Source organism: Schistocerca serialis, chromosome 3 (assembly GCF_023864345.2).
Source record: "Schistocerca serialis cubense isolate TAMUIC-IGC-003099 chromosome 3, iqSchSeri2.2, whole genome shotgun sequence".
NCBI lineage: Eukaryota > Metazoa > Arthropoda > Insecta > Orthoptera > Acrididae > Schistocerca > Schistocerca serialis.
This window is the reverse complement of record NC_064640.1, coordinates 457,663,275-457,687,501: the sequence shown is the minus strand read 5'-3', so window position 1 is coordinate 457,687,501 and position 24,227 is coordinate 457,663,275. Positions and strand designations below refer to the sequence as shown.

The following is a 24,227-nucleotide window of genomic DNA, read 5'->3' as shown; positions in this document are numbered from 1 at the left end:
GGTTAGTTAGGTTTAAGTAGTTCTAAGTTCTAGGGGACGGATGACCTCAGAAGTTAAGTCCCATAGTGCTCAGAGCCATTTCTTTGCTGTTCCTTATCTATACAAACGATTTAGGAGACAATCTGAGCAGCCGTCTTCGGTTGTTTGCAGATGACGCTGTCGTTTATCGACTAATAAAGTCATCAGAAGATCATAACAAACTGCAAAACGATTTAGAAAAGATATCTGAATGGTGCGAAAAGTGGCAGTTGACCCTAAATAACGAAAAGTGTGAGGTCATCAACATGAGTGCTAAAAGGAACTCGTTAAACTTCGGTTACACGAAAAATCAATCTAATCTAAAAGCAGTAAATTCAACTAAATACCTAGGTATTACAATTATGAACAACTTAAATTGGAAGGAACACATAGAAAATGTTATGGGGAAGGCTAACCAAAGACTGCGTTTTATTGGCAGGACACTTAGAAAACGTAACAGACCTACTAAGGGGACTGCCTACACTACCGCTTGTCCGTCCTCTTTTAGAATGCTGCTGCGCAGTGTGGGATCCTTACCAGATAGGACTGACGGATTACATCGAAAAAGTTCAAAGAAAGGCAGCGCGATTAGTATTATCGCAAAATATGGGAGAGAGTGCCACAGAAATGATACAGGATATGGGCTGGAAATCATTAAGAGAAAGGCGTTTTTCTTTGCGACGGAATCTTCTCACGAAATTCCAGTCACCAAATTTCTCCCCCCAATGCGAAAATATTTTGTTGACACCGACCTACATAGGGAGGAACGATCACCACGATAAAATAAGGGAAATAAGAGCTCGTACGGAAAGATATAGGTGTTCATTCTTTCCGCGCGCTATACGAGATTGGAATAATAGAGACTTGTGAAGGTGGTTCGATGAACCCTCTGCTAGGCACCTGAATGTAATTTGCAGAGTATCCATGTAGAGGTAGAATTTCTCTGCCACCTTTCCTTCCGCCCAAAAAAAGTTCTTAAGGAAACGCTTTTTCCTTAGGCCTTTACAGTAGTGATAACCCTTCATCCATTACGGTATGTGGTGGGGTGGTTCCTTGTCGAATCTGAGGTTGTTCTCTGTGTCCAGCGACCTCGTCACAGATGAGACGTTAGAGCCTAAACACCATTACGTTCTTCGTATCAAAATTCTGCTCAGATAGCATTGGTAAAGATACGGAATATACCACCTGAAATCAGTGCCTCGTCTGACGCCTAGAAATTGTGGTTCGCATTTATTCTAAATGATTTCGTTGCTCGTGGACGACTTTCGTGGAATTGTCGCAGAACCAGACAAGCAAAAATATGTAATCTCGAAGACTAAGAAACGCACATGACTTCGTTTATCTGACACATTATAGGTATCTTACCTTATAATAATAATAATGATGATGATGATGATATTCGTATGATATATTTACTTTAGCGAAGCTGGATGTATTCTTTAACCTTTGACGTGCCTGGTGCCCTGTTGATAAATGACCGCTACTATTTCTATAAATGTCGGTCTTTACGAAAGATACTTCTGCACCCACAGTACAAACACTACGGTCGAAAAGTTCACTCGTCTCTTTATTTTCGGTTTCAGGTGCAACAGGTGCTGCCAACGGTTCTCGACCTCTCTGCCCCAATTGTCGTTTGCCTCTTCCAGAACATGGAAAGCCAGGAAACCAGAAGAAGGAGAATTAAGGTAGGTGAATACATGCCTGCTGCAGCGAAACTACGTATTAATGAACTGCTGACGTATTTTGAGAACCGAGCGACTAGCTTCTAGTGCGCTACCCAGTGTAGTCCGGTATTTTTCATCAAGGATTAGCGCAACACCTGGAAAGATTAAGTATAAATTTGTCGTAATTGTGTTACTCTGGTGACACAGATGTAAAATTATGGTCTCTTGGAGAAACGTTCTAAAACTGTTCTATTGTGTCCTGAAATCTTTTGCAGACAGTTCTTCAACTATACCGCAGTAAATTTGTTACAGTACTTGGATTATTTATTTACTACTTTATATCACGTTCTTTTTAGTTAAAACTTCTACCGTTTCCATCTTTACTTGCTGAAAATGTAAATAGCTAACTATACCTATACATATCCATATCCATATTCATGGTTTCGTGGCGATATGGCTAAATGAAATTTTCTCGGGCATCCAGCCCCGTGAAGGGTTATACAACCACTATCATCCTGCCGACTGCTGTCAACTAGTGAATGACAGCCAAGGGGTAGCTTTCCTCCTCGTTACGTAGCCAATATACTGATTGAGTTGTCACTGGCGCCCAGTGCATCACCGTATAGTGTATGTCCGCCGTGGCCGCTTTAACCTCGCACGAGCCGTGCGTCACGCTCTGCTCAGCAGCAAACTCCGGTCTTTGCTGATGTTACTATGTGATATTTTAATCTAATTAGTTTCCTTAATTACGCATCGCAGGAACCGTTAGCTTTTGTGATGATAGAGATTTCTCTGAACGAAATTTTACGTCCGTTTTTCAATGCAGGTTCAGCTACCGTCGATTTCTCTCTATAGCACAGCCGCAGACACTTCTGATGTTCAATCTGGCGTTGTTCTGTCATGCACACGGTATTTCCGACGAAATACTGTCCACCCTCTCACGGGTTTTGTAAATGGCGGGATTTGAGAGGCCTATGCTGCCTTTCACAGTCTTCATGAGCAGGCGTATTTTATTTGGAGGCCTGAAGTTATATCTTATGTATGTCTCTCCAGGAACTTACTAATTTTCCCCTTTTACTGATCGCTGGCCAGAGTGGCCGAGCGGTTCTAGGCGCTACAGTCTGGAAGCGCGCGACCGCTACGGTCGCAGGTTCGAATCCTGCCTCGGGCATGGATGTGTGTGATGTCCTTAGGTTAGGTAGGTTTAAGTAGTTCTAAGTTCTAGGGGACTGATGACATCCGATGTTAAGTCCCATAGTGCTCAGAGCCATTTGAACCTTTTACTGATCCACAGAATAGCAAAAACAGAAGCGTTTTTGCTCTAGTCTTCGCTGTTGTTCTGAAAACACTTGCGATACTTTTTGTTGTTGTAGCCACTTCCAAGAAAGATTTTCCGTAGTTGGTTGTTATCTTCATGTACAGATATACTTCGCAAGGCACCATACGATGCATGGAAGAGGTTACCTTATACTACAGCAAGTCTGTGCTTTTCCTGTTCCACTCGCAAATGGTGTGAGGAAAAAAGATTCTCTATATACTTCCATAAGAGCTCTTATTTCCTTATCTTGTCTTTGCGGTCCTTACGCGACTAGTATGTTGAAGGCAGTAGGACCGTCGTGCAGTTTCAGATAACAGTTTTCTTAACGTTCTCAACAGTTTTCTTCTCTCCAGGGATTCCCATTTGCATTCACGGAGCAGTTTCGTAATATTCACGTGTTGTTCTAGGATATCGGTAGCAAATCTAGCATCTTGCTTCTGAACTGCTCCGATGTGTCTCTTTGGTTCGACGGGGTAGGAATCCCAAACACTCCAGTAGTACTCAAGAATTGGCCAAAAACTGTCCTGTACATGGTCTCCCCTATATAAATCAGCTGAACTTCCCTAAAATTCTCCTAATAAACCAAAGTCGACCATTATCCTCTGCCGGCCGGGGTGGCCGAGCGGTTCTAGGCGCTACAGTCTGGAACCGCGCGATCGCTAAAATCGCAGGCTTGAATCCTGCCTCAGGCATGGATGTATGTGATGTCCTTAGGATAGTTAGGTTTAAGTAGTTCTAAGTTCTAGGGGACTGATGACTTCAGAAGTTAAGTCCCATAGTGCTCAGAACCATTTGAACCATTAACCTTCCCCACAACCGACCTCACGCGCTCATTGCATTTCACATCGCTTTGCAACATTAAACCCAGATATTTAATCGAACTGATTGTAAAACAGCACACCACTAATACTGTGCACGAACATCACAGAATTGTATTTCCTAATTATCTGCAGTAACTTCAGTGTTTCCACATTTAGAGCAAGCCGTCATTCATCACACCAAACAAAAATTCTATTCAAGTCACCCTGTATCCCCTACAGTAATCAACTGTGGCAATTTCCCGTTCATTAAAGGGTCATCAACAAACATTAGCAGGTTGCTGCTCATCCTGTCCCTTAGATCACTACCATTCGACGACAACAGATGCAAACGCTGCCCGTCGCTACTATACGCTGCATCTAATTGAAATTTATTGTAAATAGTAACAATATCTTTTTTCTGTGCCAGATTCCGTAACTTTCACTTCTATTCCTTAGGGACGCCCTGCCAGTTGCTAAGGTGCTGCAGAGAGCGTTGTCGTAGAACCGATCTCTGCTGTTGTTTCGTGACTCCCTAGTTGTAACAGAAGACGTTGCTGGCTATAGAGCGCATTGTTGTTGCTGATATGAACTGCTGACTCATTTTGTTCCGTGTCTCGCCGGCCATCGATATCAAGCTGATAGACGTCGTGGTAAGATGGAGGGCGGCTGTTCAAATCGTTCCACCATCCAGAGTTAGGTTTTCCTTTATTTCCCCAAATAGCTTAAGTTAAATGCAGATTCCTTTGAAATGACACAGATGACCGTGTTCCCCCACCCCTGCTTTTGCCGCGTCTCTAATGACATTATCTTTTACAAGTTCAGAAATAAGGCCACGTGGGCCTGTGGAGAGGACCGGTGAACTTAACAACGCATTAAATTATATATTATCCGTTTATTAAAATTAATGACCGGTCTCTGTTTTGCAGCCATCGTCAGATCCAATGAGAACAGCAGTGATACATGGACGCCTATTGACTACGCGCTGATGTGTCACTGCTGTACTCGTTGTATCCGATGATGGCCACAAAGCTGAAACCGGTCATGAATTTTAACGAACTACACCGTCCAGCCGCATTAAAGTGACCACCTGTCAAAAGCCTGAAGAACCACATATTGAAGCTCGAGACGTGCTGGAAGAGCGTCAATGAGAGGCCACGACAGGGATATGGAGCCATGGCGACCCCAGTGCCGTAGCCAGCTGCCCTAGGTCTCCCAGTTGAGGATCCACAGAAATCGTCCACACAGGAGAATCGTACAAACGTACCACCATTTGACCATCGGAATGACATAGTAATAAGCATCTCTGGCGTAGAGAAACAACTGGAAGATCTGAAGGCAAATAAATCACTACGTCCGGATGGAATCCCAATTTTGTTTTACAGATAGTACTCTACGGCACTGGCTCCTTACATAGCCTGCATTTATTGTGAATCTCTCGCCCATCAAATAGTCCCAAGCCATTGAAAGAAGCACAGGTGACTTCAGTATATAAGGAGGGCAGAAAAACGGACCCGCAAAATTCAGACCATTGTCCCTAACTTCGGTTTGTTGTAGAATGTAGAATCCTTCAACATATTCTCAGGTCGAAAAAATGATCTTTCCTGAGACTGAGTATCTTACGTCCACGAAACAGCATGGTTTTAGAAACCATCGCTCGTGCAAAACTCAGCTGGCCCTTTTCTCATACGATGTACTGCGAACTTTGGACGAAGGCCAACATGCAGATTCCATGTTTGTAGATTTGTAGGCTGTTAACGAAGGTACGAGCACATGAAATAAGTTCACAGATATGTGTGTGGCTCGAAGGCTTTTTAAGTTATACAACCCAGTATGTTGTCCCCGACGGCGAGTGTTCAGCTGAGGCAAGGGTATCGTCAGGAGTTCCCCAGGGAAGTGTGATAGTGCCACTATTTTTCTCTATATACATACATGATTTGGTGGACAGAGTGCGCAGCAATCTACGGAACTTTGTTGATGCTGCTGTGATGTACGGTAAGGTGTCGAAGTTGACTGATGGTAGGAGGACGCAAGACCACTTACAAAAAATTTCCAGTTGGTGTAATGAATGGCTTGGCAGCTAGCCCTAAATGTGGAAAAATGTAAGTTAATGCGGATGAGTAGGAAGAAAAAACCTGTAATGTTCGGATACAGTAGCCAAGTCATTTAAATATCTTTGCGTCACGTTGCAAAGCGATATAAAATGTAACGAGCATGTGAGAACTGTGGTAGGGAAGGCGAATGGTCGACTTCGCTTTATTGGGAGAATTTTACAAATGTGTGTTTCAATTTTTTAAAGGAGACCGCATATAGGACACTAGTCGACCTGTTCTTGAGTACCGCTCGATATTTTGGGATCCGTACCAAGTTGGATTACAGATGATTATTAGTGGTTTAGGGCGCACAACAGCGAGGTTATCAGCGCCCGAAGTTGGATTAAAGAGCGACATCGAAAGAATTCAGAGGCGGGCTGCTAGATTTGTTAGTGGTAGGTTCGAACAACACGTAAGTGTTGCGAAAATGCTTCAGGAACTCAAATGATAATCTCTGGGAAGGCGACATTCTTTTCGAGAAACACTGTTGACAAAATTTAGAGAACCAGCATGTGAAGCGTACTACAGAACGTTTCTGTTGCCTCCAATATACACTGTGCGTAAGGACCACGAAGATAAGTGAAATTAGAGCTCTTACGGTGGCATATAGGCAGTCATTTTTCTCTCGCTCTGTTTGCGAGTGGAATAGGAAAGATAATGACAAGTAGAGGGTACCCTCCGCCACGTACCGTACGGTGGCGTGCGGAGTATTTATGTAGATGTATAAAACTAGTCTCGCTTGTTAAAGGTAATAATGCCTAGGTGGTATCTGGAACCAGCAGTGAATGGAAGAAATACAGAATTCCGATTGGAATGCATACGGCAAGGGTAGGTAGGCGCCAACGGTGGCAGTGTATTTATTGCCATAAAGAATCCGATAGTATCTAGTGAGGTTATTACAGATTCCGAACGTGAATCAATTTGGATGAATTGAAGCATCATAGGTATATGAAACGTGGTAATCGGTTGCTTTTGTAGACCACATGCATCAGGTATTGGAGGAGCGCTGTGGAGAGATCTTGCAGATAATCGTAAGTTCCCTAATCGTGCTAACTGGAATAAGGAAGACTGTCTCACGAAAGTTCCCCCCCCCCCTTCCCACTCTCTGGACGTGCCTATACAGCCATCTCTACAGCGTAGTGTCAGTTACGACGATACGAACGTAAGGGCAACACAGCATCCAGTCCCCGAGCGGATAAAATCTCCCATCCGGCTAGGAATCGAACCCGGGCCCCCTTCGGATAGGCTGCCGTGGGACGTCGAGCGGCAACGGTAAAACAGAGCTCAGAGTATTCACGATGAATAGCGACGACCGGGGGAGTCGACTAGTGTAGGCAGCAGGCACCAAGCGAGTGCTCAAAGGAAAAAACCCGAGCACGCGAATACGGAAGCGTGATTGTAGAACGCGGGAAGTGGTGGCTTTAGTGACCTAAAATGTGGTGATAAAGTTTAAAATTTACGGAAAATACATAATGCTCTGCAGGCATGCGATGGGAAAGCTGTTGTAGTGCAACAGGATGATTCCATCCGACAGCATTCCTGGTCGTTTTGAATTTATGGAGCATCGGAGTTTCTAACCTTACCGGAACTTGTGTGAATAATGTTAGATTCCTTTGCCGGGGGGATGTGGGCTGCTTCCAGTGCTGACGTTGCCGTTTATCCTCGTACTGTAGGGCGGAATTGTCCTGTTGCACGATCAAGCAGTTAAATCAAATTTTGTACTGAAATAAAAGAAGACAAATCACAATGAGAGTAAAATAAGAGTTTAGCATTAAACAGACGAAAAGGTATAGTAAAATCGATATAAAGACGGTGGCCGTTGTGACCGAGCGGTTCTAGGCGCTTCGGTCTGGAACCGCGCGACCACTACGGTCGCAGGTTCGAATACTGCCTCGGGCATGGATGTGTGTGATGTCCTTAGGTTACTTAGGTTTAAGTAGTTCTAAATTCTAGGGGACTGATGACCTCTGATGTTAAGTCCCATAGTGCTCAGAGCCATTTGAACCATTTTTTATATAAAGACTTGGTGGAATAACCCTCTGATCTTGATGGGAAACTTGCGACTTAAAATTAATGTTAAGACTTTTTTAAAAAAAGTTCTAACCATTATTAAAAGCTTGAATTATCATTTTCAGTTTCATTTACAATGTATTGTATTAAATACCAAAAACTACATGCTATGTAACACAAGCATATGAACTACATTTTCATGGCTGTTGAGAGAGAAATTGATGTACAATAAAGCAGCCTGTAAAGGATGTATTGACAATTCAGTGAATTACGTATATAATATAGTGAATTGACGTTAATAACATTATAATCAAGGATAATGATAACGCTTACAGGAAAACAACAAAATTTAAAAGCGCAAACTTTGTTCTCATTTGATTATTATCAAGCGTTACTACATGAGAAGAACATCGTACGCAGAATACCTCCCGCCTGGGTTTAACTATCTCTGCCACCAAGTAGGTGACTTTTAAAAAGTTCTCAAAAACAGTCACTACTTACTGCCACCTGCTCATTGAGCAGAACAATACCAGAAGACTTTAGATGACAAAACATTTCGATCTCCTCAAGGAGGTTCGTAAGTGTGCCCTTCTCACCTCAATGCAGCAACTTCAGATTCGAAGTCAAAGACGGAACACTGTGTCCACTTTTATTTAGGTGGGCACCGAAGCTACGCGTTCACTGAACCTAACTCTGAATCGCCTTCCCGTCTGCCCCACATCACAGGCATCGCAATCTCGACATTCTAACTTATAAGCACCTGATTCGTGATAAATGTTTCTTTTGTCAATATTAATAATTAAAATACGACAAAGACTACCGTGGATATAAATGAAACTACCATTTTATGCTTTTTAAAAGCTGATGCCACTGTCGTACTAATTTTACCGTACTACGGCAAAGAAATGTATCTGCTACTGCTGTCTATTAATTTATTGTTCACTAGGGGTAGAACTTCTTGTATACTTCTAAACTTTTAATGACAATTTTATCGTAAAGATTACTCGCATAATATGAGTATGAAGGATGACGATTCACTTTAGCATTGTATTTAATGGAATTTAACTCTCGTTCCTGCTCAGCCTGTGATAATGGAACATTTAAAAAGTCTTTTATACACTGACTTGAGTGGTTTGAACGGAATTCTACAACACCATCAGTACAGGTATTTTTCCGGAAAACCCCAACAGCATAATTCCTATTTCGCTTCTAATAACACCGAGCGAGGTCGCGCAGTGGTTAGCACACTGAACTGGTATTCGGGAGGACGATGGTTCAAACACGCGTCCGGCCTTCCTGATTTAGATTTTCCGTGATTTCCCTAAATCGCTTCAGGCAAATTCCAGGATGGTTGCTTTGAAAGCGCACGGCTGACTTCATTCTCCATTCTTCCCTAATCCGTCTTGACGAATGACCTCGCTCTTTGGCTCCTCCTCCAAATCAACAAACCAACCAACCGACGCCCCTAATATTGAAATTTAAAATTTTACCAAGATATTAATTTCCACTTCATAGGTGATTTTGTTTTTTTCATACAAAACATTAAACTTAGTAACATTGTACTGATGGCATCACCATTACCGTTAATCAACAACAGCTTATCATCAACGAACCTGAAGTAATACACTGTTTTTTTCTGCCAATCTTATATTTTCGAGAAAAATCTTTTATTCAAGGTAAATAATAATAATATCGGCTATCCGGCCAAAAATGTAAGTTCCATACCCAGTCCATCATTTTTGGGGGTATATTTCATTTTCATATTTAAAGTAATGGTATATCAGAATTCAAGACAGCAATCAATAAATTCATTAATCTTATCACTGAATATTCTATTCTGCTCAGTTAAATTTCTCTTAAGAATTACAACAGTGCTGTCAATGGCGTATTAGCATATAAGTTTACTATATTCAGTGACACAAATTACATGTCTGCGTTTACTGGTACATCATGAATATTATTCGTCAACTCATAACTATTCTTCACTGCATACTGGTGATTATACTGGAAGCGTTTCTTTAGTAGTTTGATGAATTTTCTAGCAATTTCACTGAAAGAACCACCTCTCCCATTATCGACCTGACTGGCATTTCTTTTTTATGAACCTTAAGCTGTAGCGTAAGCATAATGTACATGGGTTGATAACTTTAAGCTGTTGTGTTTTCTCTTGGAGGAAATATTTCACTACATAGTTTTAGCTTTTCACTCAGTTATCTCTGTGCTTTTGAAGTTATATCCATATGAATTCTTTTCATCTTCTTTTCCACAAAAATAATTTTAGTTACGTATTCAGCCTTCTCCACAATCAACGCCTGATTCCCTTTATCTGCCTTAGGGGTTATCGCATCCTCATCACTAAGCGTGTTGTTAATACTATCCACAATATTTTTTTTAATATTGGAAGAACTGTTGGATTCACTATTAATGGCTTTGTTTACTGCTACAGTAATCCCATATTGTTCAAGCTTTGGATTCTTTAAATAATCAATTCTATATTTTACATGCATGATAGTATCTTTGATAGCCCTACCATCAATCTGCTTGCTAAAATTATATTTTAGAACATCACTTAACATCAGTTTTCCCCGCTCATTGAAATGGATTATTGTCAAATTTAGCACCCTAAGGTAAAAATTAAATTTTTGGCTCTTTATTTGCCCTAAAATTAGCAGACTAACCTACTAATCTTATAATATTGTTATTATGCCTTAGCCTTGTTTCAGTAGCTGCTTTATTCAGTGTCACAACAAAAAATGAAATGCCAAATATTAGAGAAATTACAAGCCTTGAGAAATGCAACCTATATAAATTATAGCAAATCATTTGCTTCTTACTAAACAACTCCCTAATTTCACTTCTCATAAAGAGCACTTCACACTTTAGCACTTGTTTGTCCCTGATATTGCTGCTGAACGATGTTTGTACGTATCTTGGTGTCAAATTCTTTGAAATACATAATTTATTAAGAATGATGTTCCAGATGGTAACTGCAAGCCTGACCCTGAGATTCTTTTATTTTTAATAGGTAGCACATGCCTGGCTAGGCACATGCCCACACTATTTCAAACTAACGATATGGTCTTGTGCAAATCATCATTAATATTTGTGGAAATGTCTATGTCTGCTATGTAATGGCAGTTATTATATCCGTTAGCTGTAAGTTATAGATAACTGTTTGATGTGGCTGACCTTTGTTTCAGGACACTCATTCAAAACTGAAGAGGAGAATAATTCTACATTTTTTCCATAACAGAGAGTTGATGAAAGTTGCAGTGACGTATCACACCAACTATGAACACGTGTGACATAAAGAAGTGAGAAAGAGAGATTATTAATATAATTGTGCAAGATGTGAAGGAAATGGATTCCTGGAGACACTGTACACAAAGATGTTCATTTAGGATATAGACGAACATGATAAGCATAGCGATATACTCCTAAACGTCTTTTTTAAATATTGGTAGAAGTAGGGCCCTAGAAAAGTAGTAATTGACATAAAACAGTTGTAGTATAAGTATTTCTTTCTACTGATATAGTATTTCTCTGTACTGTGTGGAAATATATTAATTTACTGTCCTGTTGTTATGCAGGCACTTATTAAAAGACTGACTTTACAAATGTAACAAATTACATTGTTTCTTTAAATAAATAAATGAATTATCTTCAACAGTTTGGTTCAATCTAATCTGAAATTTTAAGTCTTTTTTTAAATCAGTCAATTCCAAGTTATGTAGCCTGACAGAACTCACTCTCTCTCCCTGTGTGTGTATGTGTGTGTGTGTGTGTTTGTGTGTGTGTGTGCGTGCGTGCGTACGTGCGTGCGTGTATGTGTGTCTTCACCAGTAAAGAAGAGCTCGATCCTAAGGTTTTTTTGACATTATCTTAGAATACTGGTTTATTATAGTCAGTTATAAACTACATCAAGCAGTAGGCTATATCCAGTACTAACATCATGTAATACTACAATTAATTATTAATCACTTTCATTTATTAATAACAGGAACTGTTCGCTATATCTGCTATAGTGGTTCATATTGTTTTTAGATAAGAGGAATTCTATGATAAAGTTGGCTACCCTCAAGACTTCCAAGGAATTATAATTAAGTGACAATGTATACGCTTATTTTTGTAACTGGGGCTAATGTGAAAGCACAATATGATGGTAGGTTAATGTTTGCAGGCCGTGATATTTCTCACCTAAGGGAGTTCACCATACATTGCCATACACAGAGCCAAATTTTGCGTCTGAACAGTTTTTCTGATTCATGTTTGTAATAATATCTTGTATCTAGCATACAATCAACAATTTTATTTATCTGAAACTTTACACTAAGAGAACATGTAGCAGTTCCTACCCTTTCTTAACTAATGGGGATGAGATGTATGATCTTCCTGCTGTGACACATACTGCTTCGAACATGCTGGAAGTTCTTCTTCGTGAGTTGTTCCATATGGAGGGCTACGTTGACCAACTCTTAATGAGAAGGTGCAGCAAACGTCTCGCAACTTCTCTAGCTCAACAGGAAGAGATATGGTTACATCGTGTCTCCATCGTCTTTCTTCGCCACCGATTGAAGATTCTAACATGCTTACAATCAACTCTGAATAATGGAATGGCAAGTGGGAATGTCTCAACGCCACTACAGTAAAAATCTAGAAATAGAAAGCTGCAACCATATTTTATTAAAAAATAAAAAAAATATCTTTAGAGCCAGTCTAACGGCAATACGTGAATCTAAGTTCACGGTATCTAATCTTCAGTTCCAAGCACCACTGAAAGTTTACTTAATTATCGCCATAGGAGAACATCCACACGCTAGATCGCGTATAAACGTTTCCTGAGGCACTATTAACAACTAACTCACTTTAATGTGGAAATACAATCGGTCCACCACACACACACACACACACACACACACACACACACACACACACACACACACACACACACATTGACCCTCCGGAAACATGTTCCAAGAGTGACTCCTAAACTTTTTCTGAGGCTGGTTAGTAGTTTGAATAATATAAAAATCAACTCGCATAAAAGCATAGTGTTGCAGTGAAATTCAGTTGTAGACTGCCTGCATACCAGTCGAAGACTTCGTGCTGATGACCTAGCTTCAGTTTTTTGCACCTACCTGCACAGATCACTTTTCTGAATGGTCAGTTTAGCCGCCCAGTGACTGACAACACTAGATAATGTTCTTATTAATACTTGAACTTTATTTTGGAGTTTCTGAATTTATATTTGGGAGGCTATCAGTGTGTATACTGTCGACGGTCTAGTTGGAGATATATATAAATGTTTAAATTAATATAGTAATATATTAATTAGTGTCCTGTTGTGAATTAAACTGTCACGTAATCCTAAGTTATTTACTTCTCTTTATGTCATGTCCTTCTGACTTTCTCTGAATGAATGGTAGAGTCTCAACGAAGACTGACTTTTGACGACAGGCACGATGCTCATCTTATTTAAATGAAAGTCACCACCAAACGTGGTACTGGAAAATAAAGTTTCCACAAAATGGTATCTGAAACACATTTTCAACACTTACATACCCCAAATGGTCAATATTTGTTAGGCTTCCCCTTTTATTAATCTCTAATACGTAAATCCAAATCTGTTGGTAATCCACTAATTGCTAATACAACAATTACTAAAATTTTCGTTTAGAAGTTGCACACTGAACAGCGAAATTTCTTAACTGGATACATTAACTGTCAATGTATGGAATAATTGTAGTGAATCCAAGTCATTAACTAAATAATCTGTTAACATTGTAACCCAGAAACATCATCACAGTACCATAGAGATCTATACTTCATACGCACAGCGCACACTAAGGGATTTCCTAGGGATGTCGTGGCTGTGGTCATTCTTCCAAAGGGAGTGGGAGGAAACAGTCTAGTCGGAGCAAATGGTGAAGTCAAATTATCCCATGTGTTTTATAATGTCATACCTCAGTGTCACCAAATTACATCACTCCAACGTTTACAAGAGTTCACTCCAATGTTACCAAAGTTTATCACTATAATCGTCACCAAAGTTAATCATCGCCACCAGTGTTTCCAGGTAGGAAATCTGCAAGGAGACGAGGGACTTGCCTACTCATTGTTTCATTACTACCACTCAACTGAGATACTAATTTATTTATCGTCCATTAATCTCCCCCACGCTATTCGCAACACTAAGCAATGTTTTTCACTCTACAAAATTCCCAAACACGACTGCTCCTCCAAGTTTCTCATCCTTAACTGATAAATCACTCCGTCTACTAACGACGCTCTTCAGAGAGATTTTGTGTTCCTCTAAAGCTAAATCAATTCTGCAGTATTCTATGGGACATTCCAGTTGCCCATCTGCATGTGTAGTTCATAGTATGATAGTAAACTGACATCATGATTGTAGCGTGCAAACAAGCACAACACTGCTTCAGGGCCACGCCGTTCCAATGCGTAATGTTGTGTTTTCATCCAGCTGGCTTTTGTTATGGCCTAGGTGAGATCATCGTCCTTCTCCAGCAGGAGCCTGGCCCGTCTGTTGGGTAGGAAATACGTCCAGGGGTTCCGGCTTACAAAAAATATTGGGGCGGGGGGGGCATACTGGGGGTCTTGCCCCAGTAAATTTCCTAAATTTTAGATGGAAAAATAGTTATAAAGTTTTTTGAAAGCATTTTAGTGAAATGATCAACATTAGAACCCCGAAAACTGGACTCTCCATAACTCTAACTTGACAAGCCTGAAACACTTTTTGGCTTTGAGAAAAGAAACAAAACATAAACACGCAAGGTATTTTCGTAAAAAGCTAATTTAATTCACAGGAATAATCATGCTTCTAGACTATTACAGAGCAGTGAATATATAGCTCTGAAAAGATTAAAATTATATTTAAGTAAATCCTGAACTATCATTAAAAGAATAAAACATAAAATATTGCTGTCACACAGTAATAACACTTTGATTAATAAGTGAAATAGCTAATTTAAGCTTACTTTCGAATAAGGCTTAGGGTTCATTAAATAAAAACAGTTAATAAGGTTATTACAGTATGCCTAATACTTTCAGTCAAAAAGTACGTAAATAGCGAGTTTTAATTTGTCTTACACTCTAAAAATAATTCAGTATTTGAAATTAACTAATACAGTGCTATAGTAATACAGTACTAAACTAGTACTAATATTTCGAAACTGAAAATTAAACATTATGTATGTGTTTAATTCTCTATTTTATAAAGATTTTTAATATTGCTCTAAATGCCATTATTAGGTCTAGAGTGTCTTTAGAAAGGTGCAAATGTCCACCGTCCGACTGGATTACTGAATATCAGGTCGCTGATGACTGCTCGGATATCCAGTTCATCCAAAACATCTCGGTGAGCATGAAGAACAGCCAAGTTGTTCAATCGCTTATGTCCCATTGTTGATCGGAGATATGACTTCAGACGTCTAATGGCGCTAAATAACCGTTCTGCTGTTGCTGTCGTGACTGGAACTCTTTGGAGAAGCTTAATGCACTTCACATAACATTTCTCCAACTGAAAGCTCGTGTGTAAAGTACTTTCTTAAAACACGCATGTTTTTTGAGACCATTTGTTTTTTATTAGCGATATCGGCTAACATAGTCAAGTGTAAGCGCAGTCTCTCAATGTCTAGGTCATTTCTGAAAAACTCAGTTGATTTTTCCAAATGTGTTTCACCTCTGTTTACTAAAATCAAGCACTCTTGTTCAACTGCAATGACCTGTGTGAGTCCAGTTGAAGCAAACAGCTCAGTAATGCAAGATTGCACCGTTTCACGAACTTCAATGTAAATAGCTTTGTAGTATTCCTTTGGGGCTTTGAAAATGTGCAGTGAGCTGGCTTCGTTGTTTTCATACTTCTTTGGTATACTTCGATTCCGGGGAAGCGAAGGATCATCAACTCGGGAAGGATTTTCTTTTAAACACAATTCCCAGAAGTCTTCAAAACTATCATGCCTTCCATTCAATATACAAATCAAGCCCTCATATATTTTTTCCAGATCAGCAACAGATGAGGGCACTGAAATTTTTCATTGTGATCTTCTACTGGGTTCGTTGCATGGCAATGAAGATGTAAAAAGGAGTTTCAACGTTTTTAGATATTCTCAAGATATTAGATGCTTGCATAGTCCATCGAGTCGGACAATGGGGTCATAGACCAGCTTGGTTGTTGGCGCTCTCACAGCGTATGCTTCCGAAAAGTCCAATCCTTTTGTTGGATTCCCTTATAGCGTTTATTAAGTCCTTGGCTAAAGCCATAATATCCTTCATAGATGTAAGATGGCGAAGACTGTCTACAACTGCCAAGTCTAAACTGTGAGCAGTACAGTGCACATAACGTGCTTTTGGTTGTATATCCAAAACTAACTTTTTTAGTCCTTTGAACTTACCTCTCTTATTCGAGGCACCATCATAGCACTGTTGTCTTAAGTTATCCATTGACAAATCAAGATGAGCAAAAACGTCTTTTAAAATACTAACCAGAATTTGTGATTCAGTGTTGGGGGTCTCTTATAAGCCAATAAAGTCTTCGTTGATATTTAAGGAATCATCGACAGTACGAATACAAAGTGACACTTGTTCGTTAACCGAAGAATCACTTGTTTCGTCAACCATAATAGAAAAATGTTCAGTCTTTTTGATTGAAGCCAATGCCTTTCGCAACATAGACTTTCCTGTAAGATCAATGATATCGTTTTGAATAGTGTGGGACGTCCACTTATACCCTGAACGTCCTAAGCAATTTTCAAACTCAGGTATGTCATTCTTTCAAAGTTCTAAAAATTGAAAAAAAATTGAGTTAACATCTTCGTGCCCTCTAATTGGAGCTAAACGGCCTTTCTTCATATCACTGTCTAACTGTTTATTCAGTTGGGAAACCACACTTCGATTAGTGATAGGATTTAGTTTCAGAACACCTTCCTTATGCGTAAACCTATTTTTACGAAGAATGAATTTTTCCAAAGCCTTTTTCCAGTTAGAAAACCCTACGGAAGTAAATGCATCTTCTTTTTTGGAAGAAAATTGTAATAGATTTTTAGGATCTGCCTCTTTGCAGGATTTGCAAAAAACTTTTTCCTTAGATGCTTCATATTCTAGCCATGTGTATTTGATCAACCAATACTCCTGATATGATCTTCCCTTACTGGATTGTCCTGGTTTCGGCTGTGAACGGTTCTCGCCTGAAGATGATGAATCAATTGACGACACAATAATTGTTGGAAGATGACTTGCAGTATCATCAACTTCTAAGCGCGCCTTTTTGGTAACAAATTTATCCATTGCATACTTAATTTCCAATACACGAAGAGACTAAAGTAAACGAATAAAATATATAAAATAGCCCACTAGACACTAAAGTCGGATCACTAAACACGTCTGCAGCATGCATTGAACGAAACTATCTACACTGAATGACTGCGACAGCAGCGTCGTAATGTCTCGAAGTGTCAAGGCGACACGAGGCAGAGGTTTCCAGGCGCTTCCGCTCCAACCCTTTTGAAGTCGCCGCGGCCGCAGCGCTGACCCGCCGGCGCCAGACTTTACACAAAGGTTCGCACACCAGGACAAGTTCTAAGTGCGGCCACAGCACTGTAACGATGTCCGGACATTTGCCACGCCGGACATTTGCCACGATTTTACCTGCTACGAAGGGATGGGTCCCTTGTCTCCTCCTCCTCCTCCTCCTCCTCCTCCTCACCCGCCCGCCCAGATTCCTTTCGAAGTTCCTAACGTGACCATCAGTATAGAAGTTATTACATCGAACAAGGGCAGGCCTCCTGCTCATTACAAAAGTTACGCGTATCTTAACAGAGGGAATCTAAAGAAGGTGCTGTTACATGGATGTACTTACGCCGAAAAGCGGATCATTGCAAGGGAATGCTGCTTTCGAGGAACGGATAAGTGTTGAACGTATTAGAACATCTCTGTGGAGCACCTGACGCTGCGGCTCTGTAAGTGAGAAAGCAAGTGGAAAGCGCGAAGAGAAGGTCTCGAGAAGAAACTACACAGTTATCGGAGATATACGCGGATGAAATGGGAAATCTACATAATAAAGTTTATGACTTTGTAACAGTGGTGCCTAATTCAGAATCTATAAAGAGAACCATGGCTCGTCGATGGAGTCAAGCGCGGGGGGAACCAACAAGAGCCTAAGAACTCATATGAAATTAATCTTCATGAAGATCTATTAAAAATGGGAGATAGCTGTAATTTTCTACTGGAAGATGATAGTTTAGAGGAGAGAATAATGATTTTTAGTGGAAGCAAAGGAAAAGAAAGTTTAAAAACATGTTACCATTTTTTTATGGATGTAACATTTAAGAGCTGCAGCAAACAGTGTGCATAAATCTACACCATACACGTAGACTTCGGAGGTCCGATTCAAGAAACAAACATTCTTCCTACTGTATTTGCACTGCACCCTAATAAGAAGAAAGACATATATGTTCGTCTGTTTCGTCTGATAAAACAGACCATCCCTGAGCGGTGTCCTAAACAAGTAAAGGTCGACTTTGAGGCAGCTGCGATATCGGCCATTCGTCAAGTTTTTCCCACAATTCAAATAAATGGATTCTATTTCCATATGAAGAAGAGATTATGGAGAAGAATTCGAGTTCTCGGTCTAACTGAGGAGTACCGCCAGAACGAGGATTTAAGACCACGCCAGGATGTGTGCATCGCTGGCATTTGTAAAATCGGAGGACGTAAGCGATGGATGGATTGAGATTCACGCAGAAGCTCCTGATAACGGAAGGTTCTCTCAATTTTTTGACTACTTTGTGGATAGCTGGCTAGAGAATGAGGATATCGCAATAGAAATGTGGACTGTTACGGAAGAAGGCACCGTACGACGAATGCTGTCGAAGGGTGGCACAACAAAATAAATAGTATTATTGGATACCCTCACCCTAGAATCAACTATTTGGTGGAGTACTTGAAAAAGGAAGCCGAGCTCAAAAACTGCATGTACATGAAATTGGAAATGAATCTTGAAGGTAAGAAGAGGCAGAAGGAGTACTTGAAGCTGGACGACAGGATAGAGAGAATCATAAAGAATTATGAAGAGACTGGCAACATTAGGCCTTGCTTGAAAGCCATTGCCCATATTCAGAAACTGGACTAAAATACGTTAAAAATAATGCATTAAGATACTATGAAGACTACTGAGTCCTCGCAGATTACTGAGTTACAATTATCAAAACACTGAAACAGCATTATCGGAGCTAATATTAAGTTGTAATTGTAAGTAGAGTGTACATTAGTTCAGCGTGTTTAGGCTGATTTTACACACGCCAGAATGGTAAATGATAATTTATCATTTTGACGGTCCAACGCTTGTGCAAAGTGTGATGGGAATCGGCCTTTAATGTAAAAATTAAAAAGTGTTTCAAGCCTCACAGAAGTATTCCTATTGTTGTCACGTTAAGATAACTTTTTTTTACCTTCCAATATTATGGCCATACTATTATATAATCGTGAGTTCTAAAATTATTTTCTGAAGCTTCAGAGTCGCAACTATCACCTAAAATATCATGGTTTGTTACACTGATAGTATACGCTTTTGTAAAAGAAAATGGGAACTGAACCTTTGAAATGCACCTAAAATTGACATCCCAAAACTGATCTGATCCTAAGGTTGACAATTTTGGCACCTCAGATATTTTTTTTAATTTACGTTTAGCTGCAAACATTTATAGCAGATGTAAATCTACTTAAGTACATGTAGAAATAGTCCTTTAAAAATTAAAATTTCTTACTAAATTGTTGATTATCTCTAAACAGGCCAGTTAAAGCAAGGAGCTTACTACTGAAAATTAATTGTTACTAAAGAGCATCAGAAACAAATGTATTAGACCTACTTTTCTTATACATTAGAGACTTTTTGAAAAGATATTTGATCATTTCCTCTGTCACTGACAGTGTAATTTGAGTTGCTTTGCAACACCAGGGATATCTACTTGTAAATTGTGTTTGCAGCTGTTCTCATTTCGAATTCTGGAATGTTTACTTCGGCCTCCTTGGTGAAGGAATTTCGGAAAACTGCATTTAGTAACTCCACTTTAGTGTCGCTGTCATCAGTAACATTACCGTCGCTGTCGCGCAGTAAAGGTACTTACTGAGCCTTTCCGCTGGTTTACTTAACATAGGACCAGAATCTCTTTGGATTTTCCGCCACATTTCTAGATCGAGTTTCGTTGTGAAAACTATTAAATGCATGTCGCATTGAAATCCGCCCCAAATTTTGAGCCTCAGTAAAACTTCACAAATCTTGGAGATTTGGCATTCGTCTAAATTATACGTGACTTTTGCGGTGCTCCTGCAGCAGCTTTCTGTCGTGTTTTGTGTACCACGGGGGTCAGTTCCGTCTCTTATTACTTTATTTCGTATGAATATCTCGAGTGCTGTTGATACTATTTCTTTGAACTTAAGCCACATATGGTCTTCATTTACATAGTTTGGAAGGATTGGAAACTATCTCTTAGAAAGATGTCAACCGAATTTTTAGCTGCTTTTATAAACAGATATATTTCGCGTTTAGTTTTGGTGAATTTCTTTGTTACGGAAGTGAGTCTCGCTAGACTGCGTGTTCACTAATCCCTGTAACCGCCGTGATGCTCAGGATTATTTGTGGCTAAGAGGTCAAGAGTGTTTTCGTAACCATTTAAAATTTGAATGGCCTTGTGAACTAATTGTTCAAAATAATTTTAAAAAGGCATTTAGAACAAGTTGTTTCCTATTTAAAATAGGGTATGAAAATGTATTTTTGTCAACATGCGGAAGGTAGATTGAAGTCACTGCCAACTATAGTTGTATGAGTAGGGTATCTATTTGTGATGAGACTCAAGTTTTCTTTGAACTGTTCAGTAACTGTTTCATCTGTTGTCGAATACAACCTCTGCCCATACTAAGTTACAGGAACTATCTGCTTCAATGTCGATTGTGAGCTTGAACACACATTACATTATTTTTCCTTAAGTTGTCCTTCTTGTTTCTGTTGTAATGCAGATAATTACAATTATGGCTTTTCCCTCCAGAACCTAGGATGCTTCCTCTGTGACCCTGTAAATACCAGAGCTAAACAATGTAGAACAACAACGTACGTTACAAGAGTAGCATTCTGTATTACTTCATTTCCTTATTTCTAACATTTTAAAATTGCACGTCGTCTTTAGATGACATGTCAGTCATAAAAGTTCTTATCTCTATTTAGTGAACGTAGTCATGTTTTGAACATCGTACCACTACACTTTATTAACTAATGTTTCACCGCAAGGGATATCAGATTTTAGAGAGTAAATTAATATGGAGTATGTCGTTCGTCTTTTCAAACATTCAAATCCCCATTTATTCTTTCCTTATTGTCTTTTGGGTATGCAGTTGTAATAATTAAAGCAGGCACAAATGCAGTGACCAAAAAGAAATCATTAGCGTACATTCGCATTCTCGTTACATCGTTCCTCTCTTGTTGTCACCATGGCGATGGACTGTTTCTACGGCAATCAGTAAGCGTGAAAGGAAGCTACCGTACAAACAGAGGGGTCTATATTTATACTAGGCAGAACTAATTACATACTGACATAATCGTCGGTATTGCTTTCGTTTCCCAAAAGTTGTAAATATTTCGATTTCGGAAAAGAAGCTCTGTATTTCGCCAAGATGAAGAAGAAGGTCCCTTACGTACTGGTTGTATCGAGTAAGATGTGGAGACGGCTGTTTGAAATCGGACAGAAGAAGTACGGGGAAGGGCGTCCCTTACCTGAGGGATCGCTACTCAAGCTACCTGGCGAAGGGGCAAGTGTGGCAAATGTCCGGCGTGGCAAATGTCCGGCATTCACTGTAACACTATCTTGATCACACCACTCGTTTTCAGTTAACCTGCTTACTACGGTAATAATTATTTATTTTAACTCATTACTGAATGTATTTTAAAAGGTAACTATCATCAGACAAGGAAGATAAAAAATTCCAACGTAATTTTGTGATTTTACAAAGCATAATATAACTAATAATTTTCTTAAATTATTGGGGGGGGGGGGGCGGATGCAGAGCGTGAAAGGAAGCTACCGTACAAACAGAGGGGTCTATGTTTATACTAGGCAGAACTAATTACATACTGACATAATCGTCGTTATTGGGGGGGGGGGGGGCTCTGCATCCGGCCCCCCCCCCCCCCCCCCCCCCAATGAATTTTTGAAGCGTCCTGGGCCCCTCGGGCCCAATGGAGTCGCCGCCTGTGAAAATGTCTCACCCAACACTCCACTTTGCGTCGTTGGAGCCGTGCCTTGACTGCTCCTGGATGCCATTGTCCTGCAACGGCTACACAAGGCATTGCACACCAGTGCCCGCTCTTTGTGCATTGCTGTGTTCCCTGGAACGCCGCCTTCATTCGATGACTTCCGGAATACTTGCAACAGTGGATATAACACTATTTTCTAACACTGATAGCATCGCATCACACACACACACACACACACACACACACACACACACACACACACACACACACACACATCGTACATGGTCTGTTAACAATTTCTTTCTACTTTAAGTCCTGTTTATCTGCAACTGGAACGACACCTCACGATCAAAGTCTTCATGTTCTGTCATCAATAGATCCACGTCATTACTCAGAGAGAGTCAGAGACTCCTCGTTCCTAAACACTCCATTATCATACCCAGTACTTATAAGCTTGTCTTTAAACGTGCAAGGTCATGTAGCCTAAAAATAGTAACACAAAAAAATCTTGATGCAACTAGTTACACAGGCACTCATCCTCAGTAAAACAGGTGCCAATACCTAATTGTAAGTTCTCGTATCTGTCTAATTCCACATTAATTGTTAATATGATCACAAATTTGATACTGTATCCAATAAGACTCATGCAAACTAAGAAAAAAATTTGTCTCTCAAGTATTTACTATAAGAACACGAATCTTCAACATTTCATCAACATTTTGCTGTATACACAATTACTCATATTACGACTATATAATTTATTCCTATAGCACATCACCACGTCTCTGAGACTTCCTCTACAAGACACACGTATTCTACATCATATTGACATCGCCCCAGTGGTACTGAAAGTTTTAAATTTGTCAGCTTCAGGATTCGTAATTAGTATTGGAGCTGCAGGTGAATTTTATTATTTTTAGGGTCAACACAACCCTATGCTATGCTTCTAACTTCACCTTCTGCATAACACAACACTAAACAATCGTAATTTCATTCATGCAAATAACTGCCTAGCCTGCTGTCCCGAAGAGTGTGTATCAGTGTATGACACAGCTCGGCGCTCTCTCTCTCTCTCCGTCTCCCTCTCCCTCTCTCTCCCTCCTTTTTTTCTTTTTCTTTTTTTTTTTTTTTTTGCAGTAAGATAACTTTCCACAGAAAATAATTCAGCTGATCACATCAAAGAGACAAGTCATCCATTTCTGTCACAGCGTCACAGCATTAGGAGATTAAACATGTTATTACTTTTTTTAAGATATCGAGGAAAAGAAAATTAAGTACCATCTGTAAATACTTCTTTCCCAGAAGCCTCTCAATTTGTGCCTGTTAACTTCTAAGACTTAATTCATTTTCAGACACGAATGAATGATACTTCAACATCATTATCGATCCATCGAACATACACATTCTATTTGCCCTTGGATAGACTCGCCTTGCATTTATCTATGTGTGTCTCCCTCTAGTTACTCCTTTTCATTTATAATCTCTCATCCTTCCTCGGCACACGGTATCCAGACTCCCTATCTTTTAGGGAACAAAAATTGGTCACGAAAATTCAAAGGTTCTCCATTTCTCTATGGACAGATTAGAATTCACAAAATTAATAAACATACACCATTAACTAACTCAACATTAATCTTATATGGATATGGTGTTTGTTCTTTCGGGCATGTCCGAAAGAACAGACATCATATCCCTATAAGTATATAGCTCTGACAATACCGGCCATGACCTTCTTCTTCTGTGCGGATGCACACATATTCCCCGAATTCTTACGGGAGTTGGTAAAGAATGTCTTCGACGAGTAATGAGTGTGTTGGGGTGGGACACTACGAATGTAGTGTGTGGACATACAAGGTGAGAATGTGGGTCTTAGGGGAGGCGTGCACGAGATAGTCTCTGCAGTCACACTATCTTCTGTGCCCTGGGTGGCGCAGATGGATAGAGCGTTGCCGTGTAAGCACGAGATCCCGGGTTCGAGTCCCGGTCGGGGCACATATTTTCACCTGTCCCTGTTGATATATATCAACGCCCGTCAGCAGCTGAAGGTAGTAATATAATTCTAATTTC

General features: G+C 39.9%; 1 protein-coding gene across 1 annotated transcript in view; it reads left to right on the top strand.

The window, feature by feature from the left end:
* The window catches only part of LOC126470921 (collagen alpha-3(IX) chain-like), a 159,841-nt gene extending 158,139 nt beyond the window's left edge, over positions 1-1,702 (top strand). Inside the window, exon 7 of the mRNA XM_050098952.1 lies at positions 1,602-1,702. Within this exon, the coding sequence (XP_049954909.1) occupies positions 1,602-1,702 (101 nt within the window). The remainder of the gene's footprint in view (positions 1-1,601) is intronic.
* Positions 1,703-24,227: the final 22,525 nt, after the last annotated feature.